This window comes from Meles meles, chromosome 4 (assembly GCF_922984935.1).
Source record: "Meles meles chromosome 4, mMelMel3.1 paternal haplotype, whole genome shotgun sequence".
NCBI lineage: Eukaryota > Metazoa > Chordata > Mammalia > Carnivora > Mustelidae > Meles > Meles meles.
Genome location: NC_060069.1, coordinates 90,430,587 through 90,452,396, shown reverse-complemented (window position 1 = coordinate 90,452,396; position 21,810 = coordinate 90,430,587). Strand labels below are relative to the sequence as shown.

General features: G+C 32.2%; 1 protein-coding gene across 2 annotated transcripts in view; it reads right to left on the bottom strand.

Annotated features, from left to right (window-relative positions):
* Nucleotides 1-257: 257 nt before the first annotated feature.
* The window catches only part of PLOD2 (procollagen-lysine,2-oxoglutarate 5-dioxygenase 2), a 96,766-nt gene continuing 75,213 nt past the window's right edge, over nt 258-21,810 (bottom strand). Inside the window, exons 10-20 of one of the 2 annotated variants that reach the window (XM_046002161.1) lie at nt 20,360-20,481; nt 16,840-16,944; nt 12,919-13,044; nt 10,323-10,464; nt 9,049-9,111; nt 7,923-8,036; nt 4,795-4,860; nt 3,615-3,719; nt 2,308-2,454; nt 2,073-2,198; nt 258-1,897 (exon numbers count right to left, since the gene is read on the bottom strand). In XM_046002161.1, coding sequence (XP_045858117.1) covers nt 1,742-1,897; nt 2,073-2,198; nt 2,308-2,454; nt 3,615-3,719; nt 4,795-4,860; nt 7,923-8,036; nt 9,049-9,111; nt 10,323-10,464; nt 12,919-13,044; nt 16,840-16,944; nt 20,360-20,481 — 1,272 coding nt within the window. In that variant the 3' untranslated portion in view covers nt 258-1,741. The remainder of the gene's footprint in view (nt 1,898-2,072; nt 2,199-2,307; nt 2,455-3,614; nt 3,720-4,794; nt 4,861-7,922; nt 8,037-9,048; nt 9,112-10,322; nt 10,465-12,918; nt 13,045-16,839; nt 16,945-20,359; nt 20,482-21,810) is intronic. The other variant, XM_046002162.1, reaches the window with a different exon arrangement.

Here is a 21,810-nt window from a genome sequence, read left to right as displayed (position 1 = left end):
AGTGACTGGATTATGGGTATTAAGGAGGGGACGCGTCATGATGTGCACTGGGTGTTACACGCAGGTAATCAATCGGTGAACACTACATCAAAAACTAATGATGTACTATATGCTGGCTAGTTAAACATAAAATCATCCCCCTAATAAAAGTGATCTGAAGAGTCAATAAATAAATAAACAAATACATCACTGAATAGATAAATATGTATTGAATGAATGTTTTGTCTCGATTTCTTCACTTGTAAAATAGACTAGATCAATCCCTAGTCATTATGAGACCGAAGATATTACAATTCAATTCATAATTCAATAAGTAGAGTTTTCATTAAGTCATAATATTAGTAAATATACCAATCAAAATGAAAAAATCATAGCTTATTACATCTAGATACTCTTTTAGGACACTCCCATCATACATTCTCTTCTAAAGATAAATCACCAGTAATAAAGAGACCAACAGAAACTTATTTTAAATTATTTTATTTTTCATAATTTTCTAACACATAGTGTTAGAAAAATGAATTTTGGCACCATGACTTAGAACTTTTTTCAAGTTTAACCTTTAAATTAAAAACAGTAGCTATAATAAGTATATTTAAACCTCACTCAGAGAAATGGTGAAAAACCAAGTCACAAATTTTTTGTGCTGGGGAATTTTTTTTAAAAACGGGATTAAGAAAATGTAACAAAAAGAGTAGGAAGGACAAAGTGGAGACTATGCTGGAAAGACAAAAAGGTAAATAACCTTCTCTAAAAAAAGAATAATGAGGGAGACAAGGGGCAAAGAGAAGAAGAAAGGCTCACCAACTTTATTTTCCTGATATAAAATTCAAGTACTTAACAAAGTTTTTTAAAAAATTATAAAATGCTACTACTAATCTTGTGAAATTTTCTTTTTCTTCATTATTTTCTAGAATTAAAATCAAAAGCCTGTTTTGACTTAAGGACACTTGGTGATCTTAAGTTTATATTTGATATAATTTACAAAATGGAAAGGCTTGAAAACTTTCCTAAATCTAATACCTACTCAATATAATCCACCTTGGAAAATTAATCTGAAGGAATATAGGGTTTGATTTTTAATACAAATGTAACAAAAAAAAAATCTGTCTAACAATCTAAATAATGTTTTCAACTGGTTCTAAACCTCAGTTGTATTCTGTACCAAGTTTCTTGAAGAAAAACGTTGTGTAATATTTACTGTTCTTTGTATTCCTTCAGTAACTACTGTAAAAGGTACCTGTATAGGTCATCAAAAAAGTACTTACACAATTAGTTGCATACAAATTCAGTTATAACTCCAGTTTTCCAATGTTTTAAAAATCGCCAATTTTCACTTATATTCACTTTGCTCATATGTTAATAAATAAAATCCTTCCCATGCTTTTTTTATAATAAAATACCATGTCTCTTGTCACTTGTACATTTATAGATGAGTATTTTATCAATTGAAACACAAATCCAGAATACTGTCGTTATTCTCAGAGACAGTAAGGCATAGAAATAAATATTTGTTTTTACTTTTTCTTTCTTTTCTTCTTCAATCTGTGTTTTAAGGCTCAGAGCAGACATTAAAAAATATCAAACAATTTTTTACAAAAAAAGTTTTTCAAATGTTTGGCCCAAAGTGAAGTTGTTCTATTGAAGTTATTTAAATATTCCTCTCATCTTCTCAAGCACAACTTCAAAGACATGTTCGTCCAGTCCAAAAGAAAATTCAATTCAATGAGAAGCAAATAACTTAGGGGTCTATAAATGACACTGCAATGTATCTTGTTCCATTTTTAACAGGAAGTCCTTCATGCAAATGTGTGAGTCTCCCTGGATGCATGAAACTCCAGCCTTTTCTGGGTGATTCAATAGAGCAATTGTACCTTAGAAATTTGCATCCGCCTCCCTAAAAGAGATGGAACAAATAAATGTATCAGCTTATTATGTTTAATTTTTAATCTTTGGGAAAATTCAAATTATGCCCACCTAACCAGAATCTAAAAAAAAAAAAAAAAGACAAAGGCCTTCTCGTGAACGTAAATTTATGATTTCAAAATGTCAAAAATCAAAGCCGTAATTACCTGAAAATCTTCTCCCACATTATTGAGTGCAATGTTGATAGTAAATGTAGAAGCATCATGATGAGGACGAAGAGAGCGCTGTCTTTCAGGGGAGTATTTTACTACAAAATTCAATAGTGCAAACCCCTAAAAGAGCAAAGTAAACCAATGGATTTGTTTATCAATAAAAATATAAAATAGCACATTTGTGTAAAAACGAATAGGAGGTAGACGGGGGGAATGGGAAGATAACTACCTTCGTGTAATAACCTGCAAAGACCTTCAGTGTAACGGGCGCAATAAACTCCCGGATAAAATGAAGCCATACATTCTCCAGATCAATTTGCTTCATGTGGATATCATCGGTTGGGACATTTTCATAACCACCAGATATACGGCTATCCTAGAAACAGCATTAATGATGTCATAAAGTGTGGTCCACATGCAATTCACATTTATATTACCTTGGATTTTTTTTTTCAACCACAAGATCATAACAGACAATAAAAATAACAATTGTTCAATTATGGTGTACCATCTGCTTTAATTGCAAAACTAGCAAAATAATATATATAAATGTTATATAACATGGCATTGCAAATGTATCAATGATGAAGCAAAGTTGGGCAGAGTCAGTAGACTCCTTTTTCACTTAATATATATGGGCGGTCTGACTATAAAGTAAATAAAACATATTTCTAAAGCCCTCCCATGCCTCCTAAAAACTTGGTTTTTTACAGTAACCCTTCAGGCAGTCTAAGCTACTTGGCCAACAAAGATTCTGCTTGTCTGCCCTTTGAATCCCCTACCACTGAAAACAAGCTTTCCCTGCTATGTTCCCCACTTCAATTTTATGATACCCAAATTCCTTCCATGATTGCTTTTTATTATCCTACAACTTGCTGACTTCAAGTTCTTCCTCATACTTTGACCTTCTGTCTCTCTGGTCAATTGACTAGCTAGAATATGAAGTTGAGCAGAGGCAGTAATATTCCAGAGTATTCCCCTAGAATTCCTTGGTATTGTTAAGGAACATGCAGGCATCTGTGGATACTCTGAGGAAAAGAAACACACTGAAACAAAACCAGCAATACTTCCTGCCAAGCCTTTGATACTGAATATAAATGCAAAACTGAATCACACCAATGGCACTCAAACAGATTTTTTCTACCAATGTTTACCCACCCACAAAAAGCTTTGGCAGTCAACCAGATAAACTTTGTCTCAGTACTTTCACTATAGCTCACTGTGAAAATGGAGAGAATAGGAAGTGGCCCTGGAGAAGACCAATACCACACAATAGACATAAATTACCTTACCATTCCAGCCTGGAAACACTGACCTTTAGAAACCATCCAGTGTAATTACATACATAAAGGACAACCTGAGGCCAGACAGATTAAATGCTATCAGAGTTCTCCTTACAGCCTTGTCAGCCTTGCATTTAGGTCCAAGAGTCAGAGATACATGACAAAACAGGTATATCCCCTCTGTCTAAATACATCTACCCCTGCATCTATCCCATATACACATTATAGTTCTTTGTGTGAAATTACCACTTACATGATGTTTCCCCCCAGACCACTGGCCATAATGCTCCATTTCTTCCACCAATTCGTCACAGGCTTTTTCAGAAAAGATGGGAAACCAAAAGACATCGGGACAAGGCTATAAAACAAGGCATCATCATGAAGAGAATAATATTTCTGTCTCTTAAGTAATAAATGGCATTTCAAAAGTAACAGGATGGAATATTCAATATTCATCTCAGATGCCTTTTTAAGAGGTTTGGCCAATATTACTGACATTACTGTTATAAATAATAGTAGCTTTTCTTTAATGCTAAGACTTTTTTCTTTTTTTGCATTCTACATCTGTAAAATCAAGACAGATCCTAGTCTCACATTTGACCAGGCAGCCACTGATACAGCTGTAATGCTACAGTCTGCCTTACCTTGTGTGTACGGGTACATCTGTGTGTGTACACATATGCACACCCATGTACCTCGTGTTGCACTTGAGTTGATTTGCCCTTTGAAATGTTTTCTAAATAATTTATACTACAATTTGCCATTGAAATGAAAGTTATTTTGTATACAAGGCTCTATGACATGTGATAACATCTATACCTTAATAAGTCTAAATTAGCTCTTCCAATATGTATAAAATAAAAAATTTCTAAATGACTAGACAATTTTGTGTCCTAGTTTAAATGGCAGTATCCTTATTCTTTCTCATAGTACACAAAATAACAGCATCTCAGAATCAAAGATGCCTTACATTCTCTGAAATAAGCTATTAGCAACAGTTTGGAACATTTAGAGTTCATTTTTTTTTTAAAGTATCTTTGAAAAAAGACTCCTGAAGTTCAATTTCTTTCAAAGATAAACTTAATGAATGAAGCCTACACCAGAGATTTGCCAAGGATTCTTTATTTTCTGTGGTTTGAGACAAATACAACATTTGGAAGCATCCCCCAAAAAGGGCAAGATCTTAAAATTATTGTTCAATTCCATGTTCTACATTTTTACAACTACATGACCCTTAAGGCTATAACATTTGTAATTAAGCCACATGATTTTTACACATGATGGTTTCACAACCATCACAAAAACAAAAATGGTTTTACTTTCACAACATCCTTTGCTAAAGCCATATTGCATTAATATTGTTCCCTTCTGGAAAACAAGGCAAAAGTGCCTTAAATAGCATAGTAATTATTAATACAATTATTAATACAAACCTGTTCAACTATGTTTTCGGTGAAAATCTTTGAATAATCACGGTTTATATACTTCTCCTTCCAGTCCTACCAAAAAAAATTAATTGCACAGATTAAAGCAAATACCTTTTTATAAGTAATAGAAAACCCAAAGATGATGCATTTTAGAAATTGCTCAATTTATAAATGGTACATGTACTAGACAAAAAAGGAATTTTCAGAAATCACAGTTCATGTTTTTTAAACATAGTCTGAGTCTGCATTTGTTCACATCCTTCTATGAAAATCAAATTTTTATTTATGAAGTTATACTTCAAGATTTTAAAACCTGAGTAATCTTACAGCTATTAGATTTACATACTGTATTTTATGCATATACACAGGGATAGGTAAATATGTGCTTAAAAGTTAATGATAACAAAATCCTATCAACAAATACTAATAAAATTAGCAAATTAACAAACTAAGGTCTTACATATATATACTTTAGTGGTGAATTACTCTAAAATAATTTTGATTTTAAATATTATTTCAAAATTTTCTCTTCACTTCAGCTTTTAATATGTATCAAGGAATGATCATGGATTACTAACATTTTCATTTCTTTTAATTACTGAAATTAAGATATAGAACCATACATTGAGAAATAGCTTCTCTTCATGCTAATTTAGGAACCTGATTCTTTTCTTTGATACATGACACCTGAACCACATACTAAGATATCTCGGTTTTTGTCAACATCGGCTAAGGAATCCTTTTCCTTGGTCAAGTGTTTAATTTAAAAACCACATATTTAGAGGGTATATATGAAAATATGGAGTGATTTAGTATCCAGAAAGATATCTTCTTAAATGTATTTAGACATGTTTAACAAACTTTTAATTTTCTCTTTACCAAGTACAAAGGGAGCCAGGATGGAAGAACTGAGGTATAGACTCAAAATAATTCCAAACAAAATATGTTGCAGAAAATATGTGTCTGAAATACATCTTTTGAGATCAGATTTCAGAGAGGCCCTGATAATTTATACACCATTCTTAGTTTTGCACATCTTTGCCTATATGCAGATATTTTTAATATGAAAGAACCAAAGTTATCTTCTAATTCTTTAGTACATTTAATTTATACATAGTATATAATTATAAGAATCAAATTATTGCATTATCTCATTAATCCCTTTAATAGTGGTTATTTTCTGATTCCAGAATATGGTGGGAAATTAGAAAAAAGTCATTCATAACATTTCAGAATCTTTAAGTATTTTTTTCCTATGCATCATTATTGATTTTTTGAAGTAGAAGGAAAAAAAATCCCTAAGATCTTACAGTAAGGCATTAACTTCTCATTTTAGGCTACCTTTAAAGTATCATTAAACAAACTATGACTTTACTCATTGCTTAGAAATTCTGATAATAGGGGCGCCTGGGTGGCTCAGTGGGTTAGGCCGCTGCCTTCGGCTCAGGTCATGATCTCAGGGTCCTGGGATCGAGTCCCGCATCGGGCTCTCTGCTCGGCAGGGAGCCTGCTTCCCTTTCTCCCTCTCTCTCTGCCTGCCTGTGATCTCTCTCTCTCGCTGTCAAATAAATAAATTAAAAAAAAAAAAAAAAAGAAATTCTGATAATAGGACAATCGTCAAATGGTTTGCTATGGGACATCCCTCAGGAGGCATTATCCATCAGGCTAATTTAACAAAACAAAACGAATCCATGGAAAGAAAAGCAGTTCCTATTTACTTCTGATGTTTTTCTTTCATATTCTCCAAAGATATGAATTCTGACACAAATGTCTACAATTCAGGATATAATTTGGGACATTTTTTCAGGAACTAATATTACCCAAGAAATAATTCTATTCCTCAAAATAACCAAGAGACTCAGTGCCAAAGTAAAATATGTAATCCCATCCTCACCATTTTAAAAAGCCTCTTTTTAATTACACTCCTGTGAAAGATTAAGATATATAGCTAAGGTGAAATGAAAATACTTTTAAAATACAAAAATATCAGAAGACATTCTTTTTCTATTGAAGAGAGTCTTCAGAGAGCACTAAATTTACTATTCCTGGATGTCAACTATTCCTACAAAATAAAAGACAATTCTGATCAGGTGGCTAGAGTCCTTGTAATTTAAAATTTTTACTATGGACAAGGGGAAAACCATGAACAGTAGCATTACAGAGATGATTACTAAAGAGAGTATTTTCACTTGAATACATGTTCCAAATTTATTTGGCTCCCGTAAAACAAAAAAAGGAGTGAATTCTTACACGATTCAAATCTTTAAGATATGAAATAATTTTAGAGTTAGAAGGTAATAATTTCTTCAACCTCAGACTTTCGATATATGCTGAATCCCCTTACTCTGCAATCTTCTCTGGCTGTCTTTGGCATACATTCACAAACTTGTTATAAAAAAATAAATAAAATGATAAAATAAAATGTATGTTCCCATACTAACTTCTTGAATTCTCTTCTTGAAAATCAAAACATAATATTGTCATATGTGAGCTATTTGTAAACAGTTTTTCTGAAATTACAATTAAAAATTTTATAATGCTTTTGAATATATAAAACAAGTACTGAGAAAAACCATAGAAACTGATAATTCTTTTACCCACATCTAATATATGTCTTAATTAAAAAAAAAAAATTCTTGGGGGGTGCCTGGGTGGCTCAGTGGGTTAAGTCTCTGCCTTCGGCTCAGATCATGATCTCAGGTCCTAAAATGGAGCCCCGCATTGGGCTCTCTGTTCAGTGGGGAGCCTGCTTCTCCCTCTCTCTCTTTGCCTGCCTCTCTGTCTACTTGTGATCTCTCTCTGTCAAATAAACAAATAAAATCTTTTAAAAAAATTCTTGGGAAAGACAAAAGAATAAATTATTACAAAAAGTTTAAAAAAAAGAAAAATTTTTTAAAAATTTAAAATTCTCAGTCAAGAAATATAATTGTATCTTTTAAAGAATAATATAAATAATAATATTTTAAATTATTTTATTTTTAAAAAGCACAATTAATTATATTTCTTAAGCTGCTTTTTAAACTTTAAAACTTTTTAAAGCCTCTTACCACATTTTCATATTATTAACCCAACTGATATCCATTTAGAGTTATAGGAAAAGAAGAAATGAATGAAGTTGAGTATGAAATACTTACCACAGGATTTTCAAAAATCTGCCAGAGGTCATTGTTATAATGGGAAGTATTGTAATTAGCAGTTGATAAAAGTCTTCCAAATTCATGTCTATTAGAAATGTACATAAACACACCCTATGTGCCAAAGAATAACAGTATTAACAATCTTACAGGAAAATACAAGAAAATAAACTTAACCATAGGAAAAATATAAATGAGATATTAATTTCAACTTTCATCTTTCATTCCTAAACATGCATTTTTATTTTTCATATAAAACATGCATGATTTAAAATAAAAGAAATAACATTTTTATTAATTATGGATTCAGACACCACATAAAACTAATTGATAGCACTGACACTCAACTGAAAAAAAGAAGAGGAAGAACGACTGTTTTTGTCCCTTTCTCTTTGATCCTAGATGTAGACATCGAGGGAAAAAAATCCTGTTTGAAAGCAGAAATATTTTTGAGACACCAAAGTGCAATGAATTGTACCTCTTTTGGCTTCTTTCCCTTTCAAAGAAAATGTCATATTTTTAAACAAGAATTCAAATGTCAGTATTATTTCATCAGACTATGTCATTCTTTTTATTGTCCTTACGTTTAAAAACTGAACATAGAAATTACTTATTCATTAAAGGCAGCTAAAGAAAACCAGTCTCATTCCCTTGCCCCAGACCAAATAAATGTGGCAAACACCACTATGGTAAGTTTGTTTCTTTTTGTACCTGTTTTAATGATAAAAGGGTTAGTTATTAATAAAATATAAAAATAATGAAGAGTACCCCAATCTCATTGTAGTCAAGATGTACTTTATACTTACTCCTATGTTTTCTTCCCCTTAAAAAAAAAACAAAACAAAAAAAAACTAGAAAAACTAGTAAAAGGGACTTGGGTTTAACTTTCTCATTCATCAATCACAAAATATGAATCGGCCCAAAGAACTAAGAGTTGAATATCACAATTATGATACTCCAACACACAAAACATACACACATATACAAATTAAGAACCAATGAATACCAACATTTTACCGGGCTAAATGGAAAGAAGACTCTTAAAGAAACTTTACTGGTAGGCAATATACCATATTTAATATTAATTAAATAAACAAAAACAAATAAAAATAAATAAAAATAACACCTTTGGGGGGCTGAGCATTTGGAATGTTTCCGGAGTAGGGGAGTCTTTTTCCCTTTGTAAAGTCTAAAATGAAGAGAAGCATTGGGTAAGTTGACCTGCACACCCACACTCTCTCAGGTAATCTTAGGTAAATAACATTAGCAGCCCTTGATCAAAAGCTGACATTCTGAAATGTCCTTCATAGACAACATGCATAACAAGCAAAGCTTATAGCGCACACAAAGAAACAACTCCAGCCCCCCCCCCCCTTTTTTTGGTCAAACATAAATCCAAGCTCATTCCTTAGTAGAATTGTCATTAGACACAAAATTAAGACAAAGGAAAAAATGTGTAAGAGAGGCCATTCCAGGATGCGCTGTTGAGTCAAATTAGCAGAACATGAGCACAAATTACAATCACAAGTACTGAAGATACTCGATATAACAATGCACACAGGTTTGTGGGAAAAAACAAATATACTCAAACAATACATGCCTTATTAAACTAGAAAGAAATACTTGCCAACTTTTCTGATTTTTCCCCAAATCACATCTGCTTATATAAATTTGAGTAAAATAACCCAATCACTTCTAAAATAGAAAATCATAGAAACATGTTTTGAAACATTTACACATTTTGAAAAACAGACTATTTTCTATAATCACTGAAGTTTTAAAATGAAAGTACATTTGTAGAATAGCAATGTATCATTACTTTTCACACAGATGAAATATACTACATATCCCAATCCCTCTCTCAGTTTAGTGGTAAAGAACTGCCTTGAGGAGTGTGCAGTTTATAATAATAAAGAGAACTGACATTGATTTCAGAACAAAAGTCTGTTCTTCTTAAATGTGTAAATGATTATTTCACCCTAGGTCAGTTTTCCACTATGAAATTTCATATGGAAGTGAAGATGAATTCCTAAAAATGCAAACTGATTTAATGGGCACCTGGGTGGTTCAGTTGGTTAAAAATGCTTTATATTTAAGCATTTGTAACTGATTTATAACAAATCCATGGATTTGTTACAAATCCATGTTTATGACTGAAATCTTTCTGTTGCTTATGAATTAGCCTAAGCACGGAACCTAATACTTTCCAAGCTATTTCTACAGGTAAATGTTCACAAATTATCTCCATAACAGCTCCCAATTTTTCAACATGGAACCAAAAAAATTGGCAAGTACTTACAAATTAGAAAGAAAAGGGACATCAAAACACAATGACACATCAACTGGTAAAGCAAGCCATTTTATAAGAACATTCATGCAAGCCATCATTGTATACCCTACCATTTCTCTAGCATTTCGGCACAGAGCCATATCAGGATCCAATTTATCACGAACAAAATAGTTCCTTTCATTCATCTCTGAACGAAGCGTCTTTCCCTTAATTAAGTACACATTAGCCATGTATGGGACATTCCATATCCCTCTGAAAGTAAAGACAAGACATTCCAAAATACCACAAATAAAAAAATATTTAAAGGTTTATTTTTATGTTCTCAAAAAACATGCCTTGTATGTTTTAAATTTTGTATAAATAAAGCATTGAATCAAATTACATGCAAATGCAAACACATGTAATGATATGTAACATACACACACACAGATGACATTACTTGCTATATACTACAGAATAAATCACTATCTCCCTACATAAACTTCATTTTAGGGTTATCTGTTTAGAATTTTGGCTATAATCTTTCACTTCATTTATTAGAGTATAATATTGTTAAATAGAAAGAGCTTCCATTTAGGATCAAGCAGTTTGGCAGCAAAGATAATCACATACAACCTGTGGTGTGCTAGAACTAGCTCACACTGACTCCCCAGAGCACTTAGCTATGCTCAATGACTTCATCTTGGAAGCTTGAAATCAGTTATGGCAGAAGCATTTACACCACAGAAATTGGCAAACACTACAAATCAGGGCAACCCTCAACCCCAAGATCCAGTTGTGAGACCCTTACCAGCACACCACTGAGTAAAGCCTAAACTTCTCCTAAAATATATTCTTTTGAAATTCACTAAACCATCTCAAATTTCTTGAGAAAGAGAAGATATGAAGAAATAGAGCTAGAAGTACGTGAGGGGTGGGAGATACTTATTTTGTCCTTCATTCTTCCCCACATTTGTCTTTTTACTCTAAAAGTGACTCATTTCCTAAGAATAGTGAGTAAGGTTTCGCCAGAAGGCATATAGGCCTGTTGCTTTTAGGAAACAGAAAAGAAAGACTTTGACCAAGGAAATGTAGTTAGATATTAAAAGGAATATGATTTCATTTTGTTTTGCTAGATGAACCTCAAGGGAAATAGCCATAAAAGATACACAGTGTATCATCTGAACTCAGAAATTTGTCATTGGCAGAGTATGCAGTATCTCAGTTTTGAAGAAATGCACACAGACACGCATACCCGTGTGCATACATGTCATAAGATGTCATTCCTTCATGTAGCTTTTGGACACGAAGTGCATTTTTGTATAAACTAGATCAAAAACCTCTCCAATGTTCTTTTCCTTATACTTTAAACCACAGTGACAAAAGACTGTGCAAAATATCACGAGTGCCTAAAGCAACTTAAAGGAAACATTAATTCTGTATTCTACTTCTGTGAACCCTTACTTATTTCGGTTATACCCACAGACAATATCAGGCATTTTGTCTACACAAATCATCCCAGAGACAATCAAATATTTTGAAACAACAGAGTAAGATCTGAACAGTGTTTTCTCAGCTAATTGCAGCTAAAAAAAGCTTTTATCATATTATTCAAATCTACTATCACTATTTTCACAACTAAAACATCTTTTTAATACTCAAATATTCATCAAAAAGTATGTGGGGCTTTTATTCTAAATTTAGAGGCACATATCTTTAGTCATGAAAGAATGTTTTCCTTTTTTAATTGGGCTGATATATCTGAGAAATTAGGCAAAGCCTTTAACATCTCAGTCACTCTGGTTCATCATCTGTATGAAGAGAAAGGACAACATTCCACTTTATTACTACCTTAGCAAAAAAAATTATTTCAATTCTGATTATCTTTCAGTCTAAAAATATCAACTGTTGTCTCTGAAATAAATATCAAGTATAGGTAGCAAGTACATTCTTTTCAAATTCTAGAAATGGAAATCAGATATTGGTGAAGAAATTGATCTTTAAAGCAGAATATTAGCTATGTTACATAGAAAACTCTTGCAGTAGGAAATGTTAGAAGGTAAATCATTGCTTTTGGTATTGATTTTGTTTATTCACTTGTAATTTTTTTTTTAATTTTTTAAAATTTTATGTCTTTATTTGAAGAGAGAGAGACTGCGAAGAGGGAATACAAGCAGGGGGAGTGGGAGAGGGAGAAGCAGGCTTCCTGCTGAACAGGGACCCACCCCTATTCCACCCATGCAGGGCTTGATCCCAGGTTCCTGGGATCATGAACTGAGCCAAGGCAGAGGCTTAATGACTGAGCAACTGGGGTGGGGTGGAGGGTGGGGGAGGTGCTGTTCACTTGTAAATTTTAAAAGCCATCAAAATAACTTTCATCCTGGCTTCATCCTGGCCAATAGATGAGCTAAATGAAATTCCTTTTCTAAACTTTTAACTAAATAATATTAGTCTTCTGACACTGTCTCATGGCTACTCCCACCTACCATGTAGTATCTCTTAGTATTTTCCACAACAGTTAAGTTTTTTCCTGTGAAGATTTAGAACTTCAATGACAGATTTTTGTAATATTATTTTACACTAGTATTTCAGGATCCCAAGTGGTCTCCAGGTTTTCAGATTTCCACTAATCATGAAGAAAAGAGGAAAAAAAACTCAGATAATGTGAACAAGACCACATTTAGAGATTATGGCACTTTACATTAAAAGACTAACCAAGTAACTTACACTCTATTCCCTTGAACAATATCCACGTAATCTTCAGATCGAGCATAGTACCCATCAGGACTCAAGGCTCCCCAGAAGTTGGACCACAGCTTTCCATGACGGGTTACGAGAGGAGCAATGATCTTTCTAAAGACAGCGTGAAAGGAAAAACAAATCCAAGTAATTATTTATTCTTAAATTACCACAGAATTTTGTTTCGGGCTTAGCACAATACGTGCACCACTAAAGTTCATTTAATACCTATGTAATGAGTTAAAAAAAAAAAGTAAAATAAAAGAGAAACAGGAATTTCCATTTTTTCTTAAATAAGCACATTGCCGATTTTCAATGATGTTTCTTAAGAGTAACAAGAAAGGCAAAGTCATTGAAAATGTGAATACAAGTATAAAAATGACTTTGAAAAGTACTTACTTATATCCAACTAAGTCAAATTACCTTAATTATTTAATTATTTTAAGCATTTCAGAAATTATACAAAATGAAATAAAATATTTTCATTGTCATTGAGAAGACATAACAATCCCTGGTGCATTGAAGTACCAATAAATATTTGTTGAATAAAAAAATGAATAATGATGAGCTGAGATATTTGTAAATAGGCCAGTTTTCCTAAAGTTAAGTCCTGAATTACTTTAAAGTATGTTTCCTTTTTTTTTTTTTTTAACTTTTAAAATGGGTTGTGCTAGTCCTGGCAATACTGGACATTCTTCTGGCCCTTCAACTACTTAAGAAAAAAAACAAAACAGAGGGTAATTGCCATAGCACCCTGTCTGACTACCTACCAGAAAAGTAGTTCCTTTGAGACAAGCACAAGTTACAAATTCAAAATATGTCAGATTTTTTTCTTAGGAAAATCTGATTTATAATGTGTCAACACTTTCCAAATGAGGTAATTCTGAGATTCTTCTAGAATTACTTTAAAAATGAAGTGAATTATAGTGGTGTCAATTTTTAAGAAAAGCTCACCCAACTCTTCCATGAGGAAGTTTATAAACCAGGTATTTGCCACAAAAAAACCTATATTCCAGTCCTGTGAGCACCAGGGGTGCCTTTTCCCTTACCTACAGAAAAGTGAAACATAGTCTGTAAATACAGATCATTCAAAATAGTGATTTTTGTTATTTTTCCTGGTTCCTATTAAAAGGAAATATAAACCAGAAACATTTAAATTTTGTTTTGTTTAGAATATCTATAATATTAGAAATTATCATATAAATTAGAATCTATATATTATAATAATTTAAGGAATAATTCAATAGTGATAACTGATAAGATCAAATATATACTAGAAAAACAAATCTTGTAATTTATAATCCCAGCTGCCTTCCAAAGAAGGTTGGGCAAAGAAATGGAAATCAACATCCATCTTAAGTGTGCCTCAATGTTTTGTTTTGTTTTGTTTAATATTTTATTTATTTATTTAACAGAGAGATATACAGCAAGAGAAGGAACAGAAGGAGGCGGAGTTGGAGAGGGAGAAGCAGGCTTCCAGCAGAGCAGGGAGCCTGATGCGGGGCCCCATCCCAGGCCTGGGATCACCACCCAAGACAAAGGCAGACACTTAACACTAAGCCACCACCCAGGCACCCCTCAACGTTTTTGAGTACTGAAATACAGTAAAGCTCCTTATCCATGGTTTCACTTTCCATGGTTTCTATTACCCAGGGCTAACCATGGTCCAGAAGATGATTTCTTCTGATGAATCATCAGATCAACAGTAGCTTAATACTAAATCACACTGCCTGCGTCATTCACCTCCCTTCATCTCCTCACATTGGCATTTTATCATCTCACATCATCACAAGAAGCGTTGAGTACAGAACAAAAAGATATTTTGAGAGAGACTGCATCCACATAACTTTTATTACAGTATTTGTTATAACTGTTCTATTTTTATTATTGCTGTTAATCTCTTATGTGAGATTATGTTAATCTCTTATTATGTTAATCTCTTATGTGCATAATCTCTTATGCAATTTATAAATTAAACTTTATTGCAGGTCTGTAAGTATAGGAAAAAACAGTGTATATAGACTTTGGAATTATCTGTGGTTTCAGGCATCCACTGGAGGTCTTGAAACATATCCCCTGTCGATTAAGGGGGAACTACTTTATCAGAATAGCAGTGGGGGATGATGAATTACACTACATTACTGAAGGAGTAAAATCTGGAGTAAGGCAGTGAATAGTGGAGATGGGAAAAGAGAGCTGATGAAATGCTGGAAAGCTACATGCCCTAAGATGCAATCCATCCCTTGTTCCTCTAACCTTCAGTCAAGTCTGCTAAATCTCACAAATTTTTGTTGTATGCAAATTCTTTACGAAAACTATATGCTTGGATACAGAAGCAAGAACCATAAATTTCATATGAACCTAAACCTTTGATCAGTAACAGAAATTTATGGAATTGGAAAAATATCCTAAGTTTTATTGGCCTTTCAAGGGCAATGGCCCCAGAGGGCAGCTGAGTTACTTATGAGGGAATTTTATTTTTTACAAGGTTTAAAACATTAGATTAACATTAAAGGGATATATATATATATATATGTTAAATACATAATATGAATTCATTAAATAGTTCACTGTAAGAACAAGTACTTGCAAAAGTGTCATATAATAAAAACATATAAATATTATCTAAAAAAAGTACATTTCAGGGATGCCTGGGTGGCTCAGTCAGCTAAGCGACTGCCTTCCACTCAGGTCATGATCCCAGGGTCCTAGGATTGAGTCCCGCATGGGGCTCCTTGCATGGTAAGGAGTCTGCTTCTTCCACTGCCTACTCTGCCTGTTGCTCCCCATGCTTGTGCTGTCTCTCTCTCTCTGACAAATAAATAAATAAAATCTTTTAAAATTAAAAAAAAAATGTACATTCCATAATATTGAATTTAAATCAAATTAAGAGGCAATTAACAGTGCAAATTCAAGAAAATATTACTGAATTCCACTAGGTTTTAAGAATCACAAATTGCAACTCAATCCCATATCTCTAAGGTAGCCTGTTCTTCCTTACTTAATGATCAAAGCATTATTTATATGTTTTGAAAAATTGCTTGCAATTAATAGATATACAGTGGGACTGTATATATAGATTAATACTAAGCAGTCTTAGATTTTGAATAACTGAATTCTCAAATTGGTAAATCATGACATATAGAGATTAGTACAGCATAACAGATTTCTCATATATTTTACTCAGCAAAATAAAAACAGTAATTCTAACGTTTCACTGCTAACCATACTATTTGCTAAGAGAAATAATTGCATTAATATATGTAAACATACTTAAAAACAACACCTGGCATTTAGTAAGCGCTCATTAAAGGTGGGATATTAGTAGGAGGATTAATGAACTACTAGTAGCAATAGGTGTAATATAATAAATAATGATTAATATCATGATAAGCTGATATAGATGATTTTTTCCACACTTCAATTTCATTAAATAAAAATAGTCACTGCCAAACAATAATTACTAGTTTGATACTAAATAAAATCACAGATCTTTGAAATTTCTTTCAAATTCTAATAACTTAGATCTCTGTTTGCAGTAACTTTTTAGGTCATAAGTTTTATGAAATTCTACTTCAAAAATATGTACAGAAATTTAAAAATTCCAAATTTACATATATATCATGATTTCATATTACTTTTAACAGAAAAATAGGCAAATATAATTGATAAACATTGCATTTGTGTTTGTAACTAATATTAAATACTTCTAATTTTCATCAGGTTGTTTTCTTTTAACTTCTTTAAAAGAAAACTAATCAGAATTTTAAGTTTATAATGCACAGAAAATAACTTCATGTGATTTCCTTTAATTCACTAAACACAGGATTGTAAGCATAGTGTGTCCACATAGACACAGAAAGTGATTATCATTTTAAAAATAAATTGACAATGAATCTTATGCAGTACCTGTTTTGTTCAATCAAAATTTTTAAGGTCCTTGGATTTGTCAAAACAACATCTGCATCCATACTAAAATAATAATCACAATTTTCATCCTGACGGCAAAAATCCCTAACATTGAAAAAGAAATAAGAATTAGATAAAACAAATAGTTGCTAGTTGAAAAATGTCAACATAAAGCTTATATATAAAATAAAGTTTCTCTACCATATTCTTCTAATCAAAATAGTAAGACAGTCTCCAAAGGGATAGTGTCTTAGATTTCAAAATGGTCAGTTTATCAACATATCAACTCCAATTACTCATATGGAGATCAACACTAAAAATTTTAGGTCAAGTGTAATACATTTTCAAGGTACTAAAAAGTTTAAGGCATAAAAGACCCAGTCAGAATTCAGAAGTTAGTACTTAGACCTCTCTAAAAGGGAAACATAGTTTATTTCAATATATTTATCAACAACTTTTTTTCACAAATCAAAATGGTTTTTGCACACATACACATACACACAGTGCAAAATCTCGCTTATTCAACAACTCAGCTTTAAGTGAAACTTGGGAGATACAAATGTGAATCTTGAAGATACAAATGTATTATTGCTGATAATTGATAACCAGATATTTAGATATACAAATATCTTGGAGATACAAATGTGTATTGTCAATACTTTTTAAACTTGATTTGCATGGAATTCTTTCTAAGAAATTTACTCCCCTGCTTCTTATCAGGGGTCATGGACTATGATACATGTTTTTCTTGGTACAGTCTATAGCATTATCATCAGCAACAAAAAGGAAAGTACTAATTTTGGTACACAGGATGCTTCCAAGTATTAATGGTTTCTACATATGAGGCTCTCACCTTTTGAGCTCCGCTCCCTCACTGCTGAATCTAATTACCACTTTCCACCATTGTCAGTATGTATCCCTATTCCACATTTGTTTCTACACAACTGTCATGTAAGACAGCAGTGAGGAAACTTTGCTAAAACTTTGTGCAAACAAATAGAGAAAAATTTTTTTAAAGTTTTGTAATTATGTATGATGACAGATGGCAACTAAACTTATTTTGGTGATCATTTTTCAAAATGTATACAAATATTGAATTATTATGTTGTACATCTAAAGCTAATATATGTCAATCATACCTCAATTAAATACATAAATAAAAGAAAAATAAAATAGCCAAAATTATTTTGGAATAAAAACTGAAGGAATGGGACGCCTGGGTGGCTCAGTTGGCTAAGCGGCTGCCTTCGGCTCAGGTCATGATTCCAGCATCCTGGGATCGAGTCCCACATCGTCCCACATCGGGCTCCTTGCTCGGCGGGGAGCCTGCTTTGCCCTCTGACTCTGCCTGCTACTCTGTCTGCCTGTGCTCACTCTCTCTCCCTCTCTCTGACTAATAAATAAATAAAATCTTAAAAAAAAAAACTGAAGGAATTACACTACTTGATTTCAAGATTAATATAAATCCCTCTAATAGTGCGGCATCGATCTAAGATCAACAGAAGACAGTAGAGAGTTTACAATCACTCATAAATATTCAGTAAATTGATTTTTGACCAAAGCCAAGTCAATTAAATAGGAAAAGAAAAGCCTTAAAATAAAAAGGAGTGTTGAAACTACTGGAATTCCTTTTGCAAAGAATAAAATTTGATTCCTACTTCACTCCAAACAAAAAAATATATTCAGGATGAATTGTAGACTGAAACATCTTAAACGTAAATGCTAGAACAATAAAGCTTATAAAATTCCAAAGGATGTTTTCATGACATTGGAATAAAAAAGATTTCTTAAATAGAAAATAAACCCAAAAAGCACAAAGCATAAAATTTAAAAAAGAGAGAGAGAAATGGAATTTTATTGAAAGTCAAATTTCTTCTCCTCAAAAGACATGGTTAAAAAGTAAAAAATTAAGCCACAGAATGGAGCAAATATTCACAAAATATTACACACACCCCTTGTATACAGATTATATAATGAACTCCTACAAATAAACAACAAAAAAGACAAACCAATGTAAACAAAAAGGCACAAAAGACTTCAACAGATAGTCCACAAATGAATATATACAAATAGCCAATTAATATATAAATAGGGATATTGTCTTAGATTTCATAGGGAATTCGTTGTTAGGGAATTAAATTAGAATCACAGTAAGATATTTTTGTTACCCAATAAAGCAGCTAAAATGAAAAAGATGGGCAACATTAACCGTTGACAAATGGTTTGGAGGACTATTTAGCAGCTTCTTATAAAGTTAAACATACATTTACTCTACCCCTATGGCCTAGTTTGTCTACTCTTGGGTATTTTCCTAAAATATACTGAAGCAAAATATGTACACACATACACATAGACATAGACTTCTAGTAAGGAGTCTTCATTAGCAATCTTATTCAAGTGGCTCCAAACTGGACATGATCTAATTCTATCACTCAGAAAGTATAAAATCATTTGTGGTATATTCATATGACAGAGTCTTAGTGATGAAAAGAATGAATTGTTGATAACTGTATTGACCAGAGTGAATGAAAATACACTGTACTGAGCCAAAGAAGCCAGATTCAACAAAGTATATTAAAAAAAATTAGAGAAAATAAGTTCCAAATGTGGATCCAGGGTATTCTCCAATGAATAAATTATGGAACCATTAGTTTTGTCTTTCTGAGGCCTGTTTTCCTGCCTATATCTTTATTCTCACACAAGGCACTACCCATCACTCAGTCCCGTGAGCTTCCACAACACATGAGAACATCTGAAAAGAAGTCACATGACTTATTCACCTTTTTCTCAGCAGCTCTTAACTCATGGCTGGCATATTCAATTAACAATCACTGAAAAATGACTGCTTTATTATAACCAGAATTTTACTAGTAATCTGGCTAAACAAAGAACCTAAAACTTTCTTCGGAGGGTTATAGTTTTATCTAGATTAGTAGGTGACTAGAAAATAGGAATACCCTTCACACCCCATAATCTGAAACACACATTTTCACCACACATAATCTTCAGATAGTAAACATTTAAATCACTGCTACTGCAATCATACTATTGATTTGTCTAAGAATTTTTTTAAATATCTTATTTTAAGCAATCTCTACTCCCAATGTAAGGCTCAAACTCATGACCCAGAGATCAAGAGTCATATGCTCTTCTGACTGAGCCAGCCAGGCACCCCTGTTGGAGTATTTTTTTAAATCTTGATCTGCAATTCAATTAAGAGTTTGATTAAATATGTTGACTCTTAGCCATATCTGTCTCTCTCTCTCTCTACATATATATCTATATGTATTATGTATGTAATTTCCATTGCCTTTTACAAGTAAATACACACAAATGTAGAAATAGTATAATAGTAGAGTGTGCCCATGAGCATACACAAGTACACATGCACACACACACACACACACACACACACACAGAGTTGACACACTCAAGTTCAGGATACTAATTTTGAAGAAAAGTTGTTTTTCTTCACATTTCTTTGGTAGCAATTACTTAATTTAAATTGATTAAAACATACATTCCCATGTTTCTGGCTTCAGCTTGACTTAGATTTTCTTCTGGTCCTACTATTTTTATAGTACTGATTTCATGTTTAGCTTTATCAAAAAATACTTTGATGTCCTTTTCATGATAAACTTCCTGTAACATATTTTAAAAATGGAAAATTAGTAATGACAATAGGATGACTGAAGTATTCAGAAGTATTCATATGTAGGTTTGGCATCATATTCAAAGTTGTGAATTCCACAATTAACATATTCCCTCAATTACAGATAAAATAACCTGTATCAAACACATTATATTTAAATGTCACCTAAATATCACATGAAGAATCTAAAACAGATACATATCAATAAATCTATATCTATACATATCTGTATATCTGTACATATACATATACATATCTATAAATAGAAGATACTACAAAATTTTTCTAACATCTACTCCTGGACATGTACTTGAAGAAATATTTAAATCCTGAGTGTTACAAAATGTTTCTGACTTGAAGGAAAAATGGGTTGTGACCTGAGAATTTCAGACATGTGCTTTAAAATACCCAATATCAAAAAAAAGTCTATTAAACCTAATAGCTATTAATCTAAGTTATAAATATAATCATATTTTATAAAAGAGGTATTATAATACTCTCTGAAGCCAGAGGGAAAAATGAATAGTCATATATAAAATTATATTTTTACAAAAAGTAGGTAAACTTTAACAAAACTTCATTGATAAGGAAATATAATAGGAAATCATGAACATAAAACTCTTCAAATTATTATGATTCAACTATGCTAAAATTTAGATAAGATGATGTGTGTCCAACATTAGAGCATTTCAGAGCTTTTTGTATATTGTTTCACTAAGTTATTTGAAAGCTTTTCAGTTTGTTAAAACTACTTATAGCATAAAAGCTGCACAGAGTTAATTTTATACAAAAAAAAAGGACAAAATCCCCTCTCATCACGAGGTCCTATGAAAGGAGAAAGACATAAATATAATGACATAATATATAAAAACAAAATATTTCAATGTAAATAAATGTATCATGACACATTTTACAAAGCAAATGCTAAATGAGTCACCCTTTTAAACTAATTTTAGCTGTTTTTCTGCAAATTTAAAATATTCTCTGGAAAAGGCAAATGATAAGCTGACATTACATTAAGAAGAAAGAACTATGTTAAACAAAAAGCATTGGGCAAAAGAGAAAATGCATACTTCATAGTTATTGTACTTTTCTAGAAGATGTTAAGTGTCAATTGTTTTAACAGGAAAGAGACAAGTAAATGGGAAAATATTGAGGAAAAATGTCTTTAAGTTTAGATTATATGTGGGAGGTTTGGGGGAGGTTCTGATTATTTTTGGAGGAAATGACAGTATCAAAATCCTTTGGGGAAGAGAAGGCCATTGTGTGATTAACCAAAACAATACAATATCTGGAAGCTATTTTCAGTTCTGATGTCA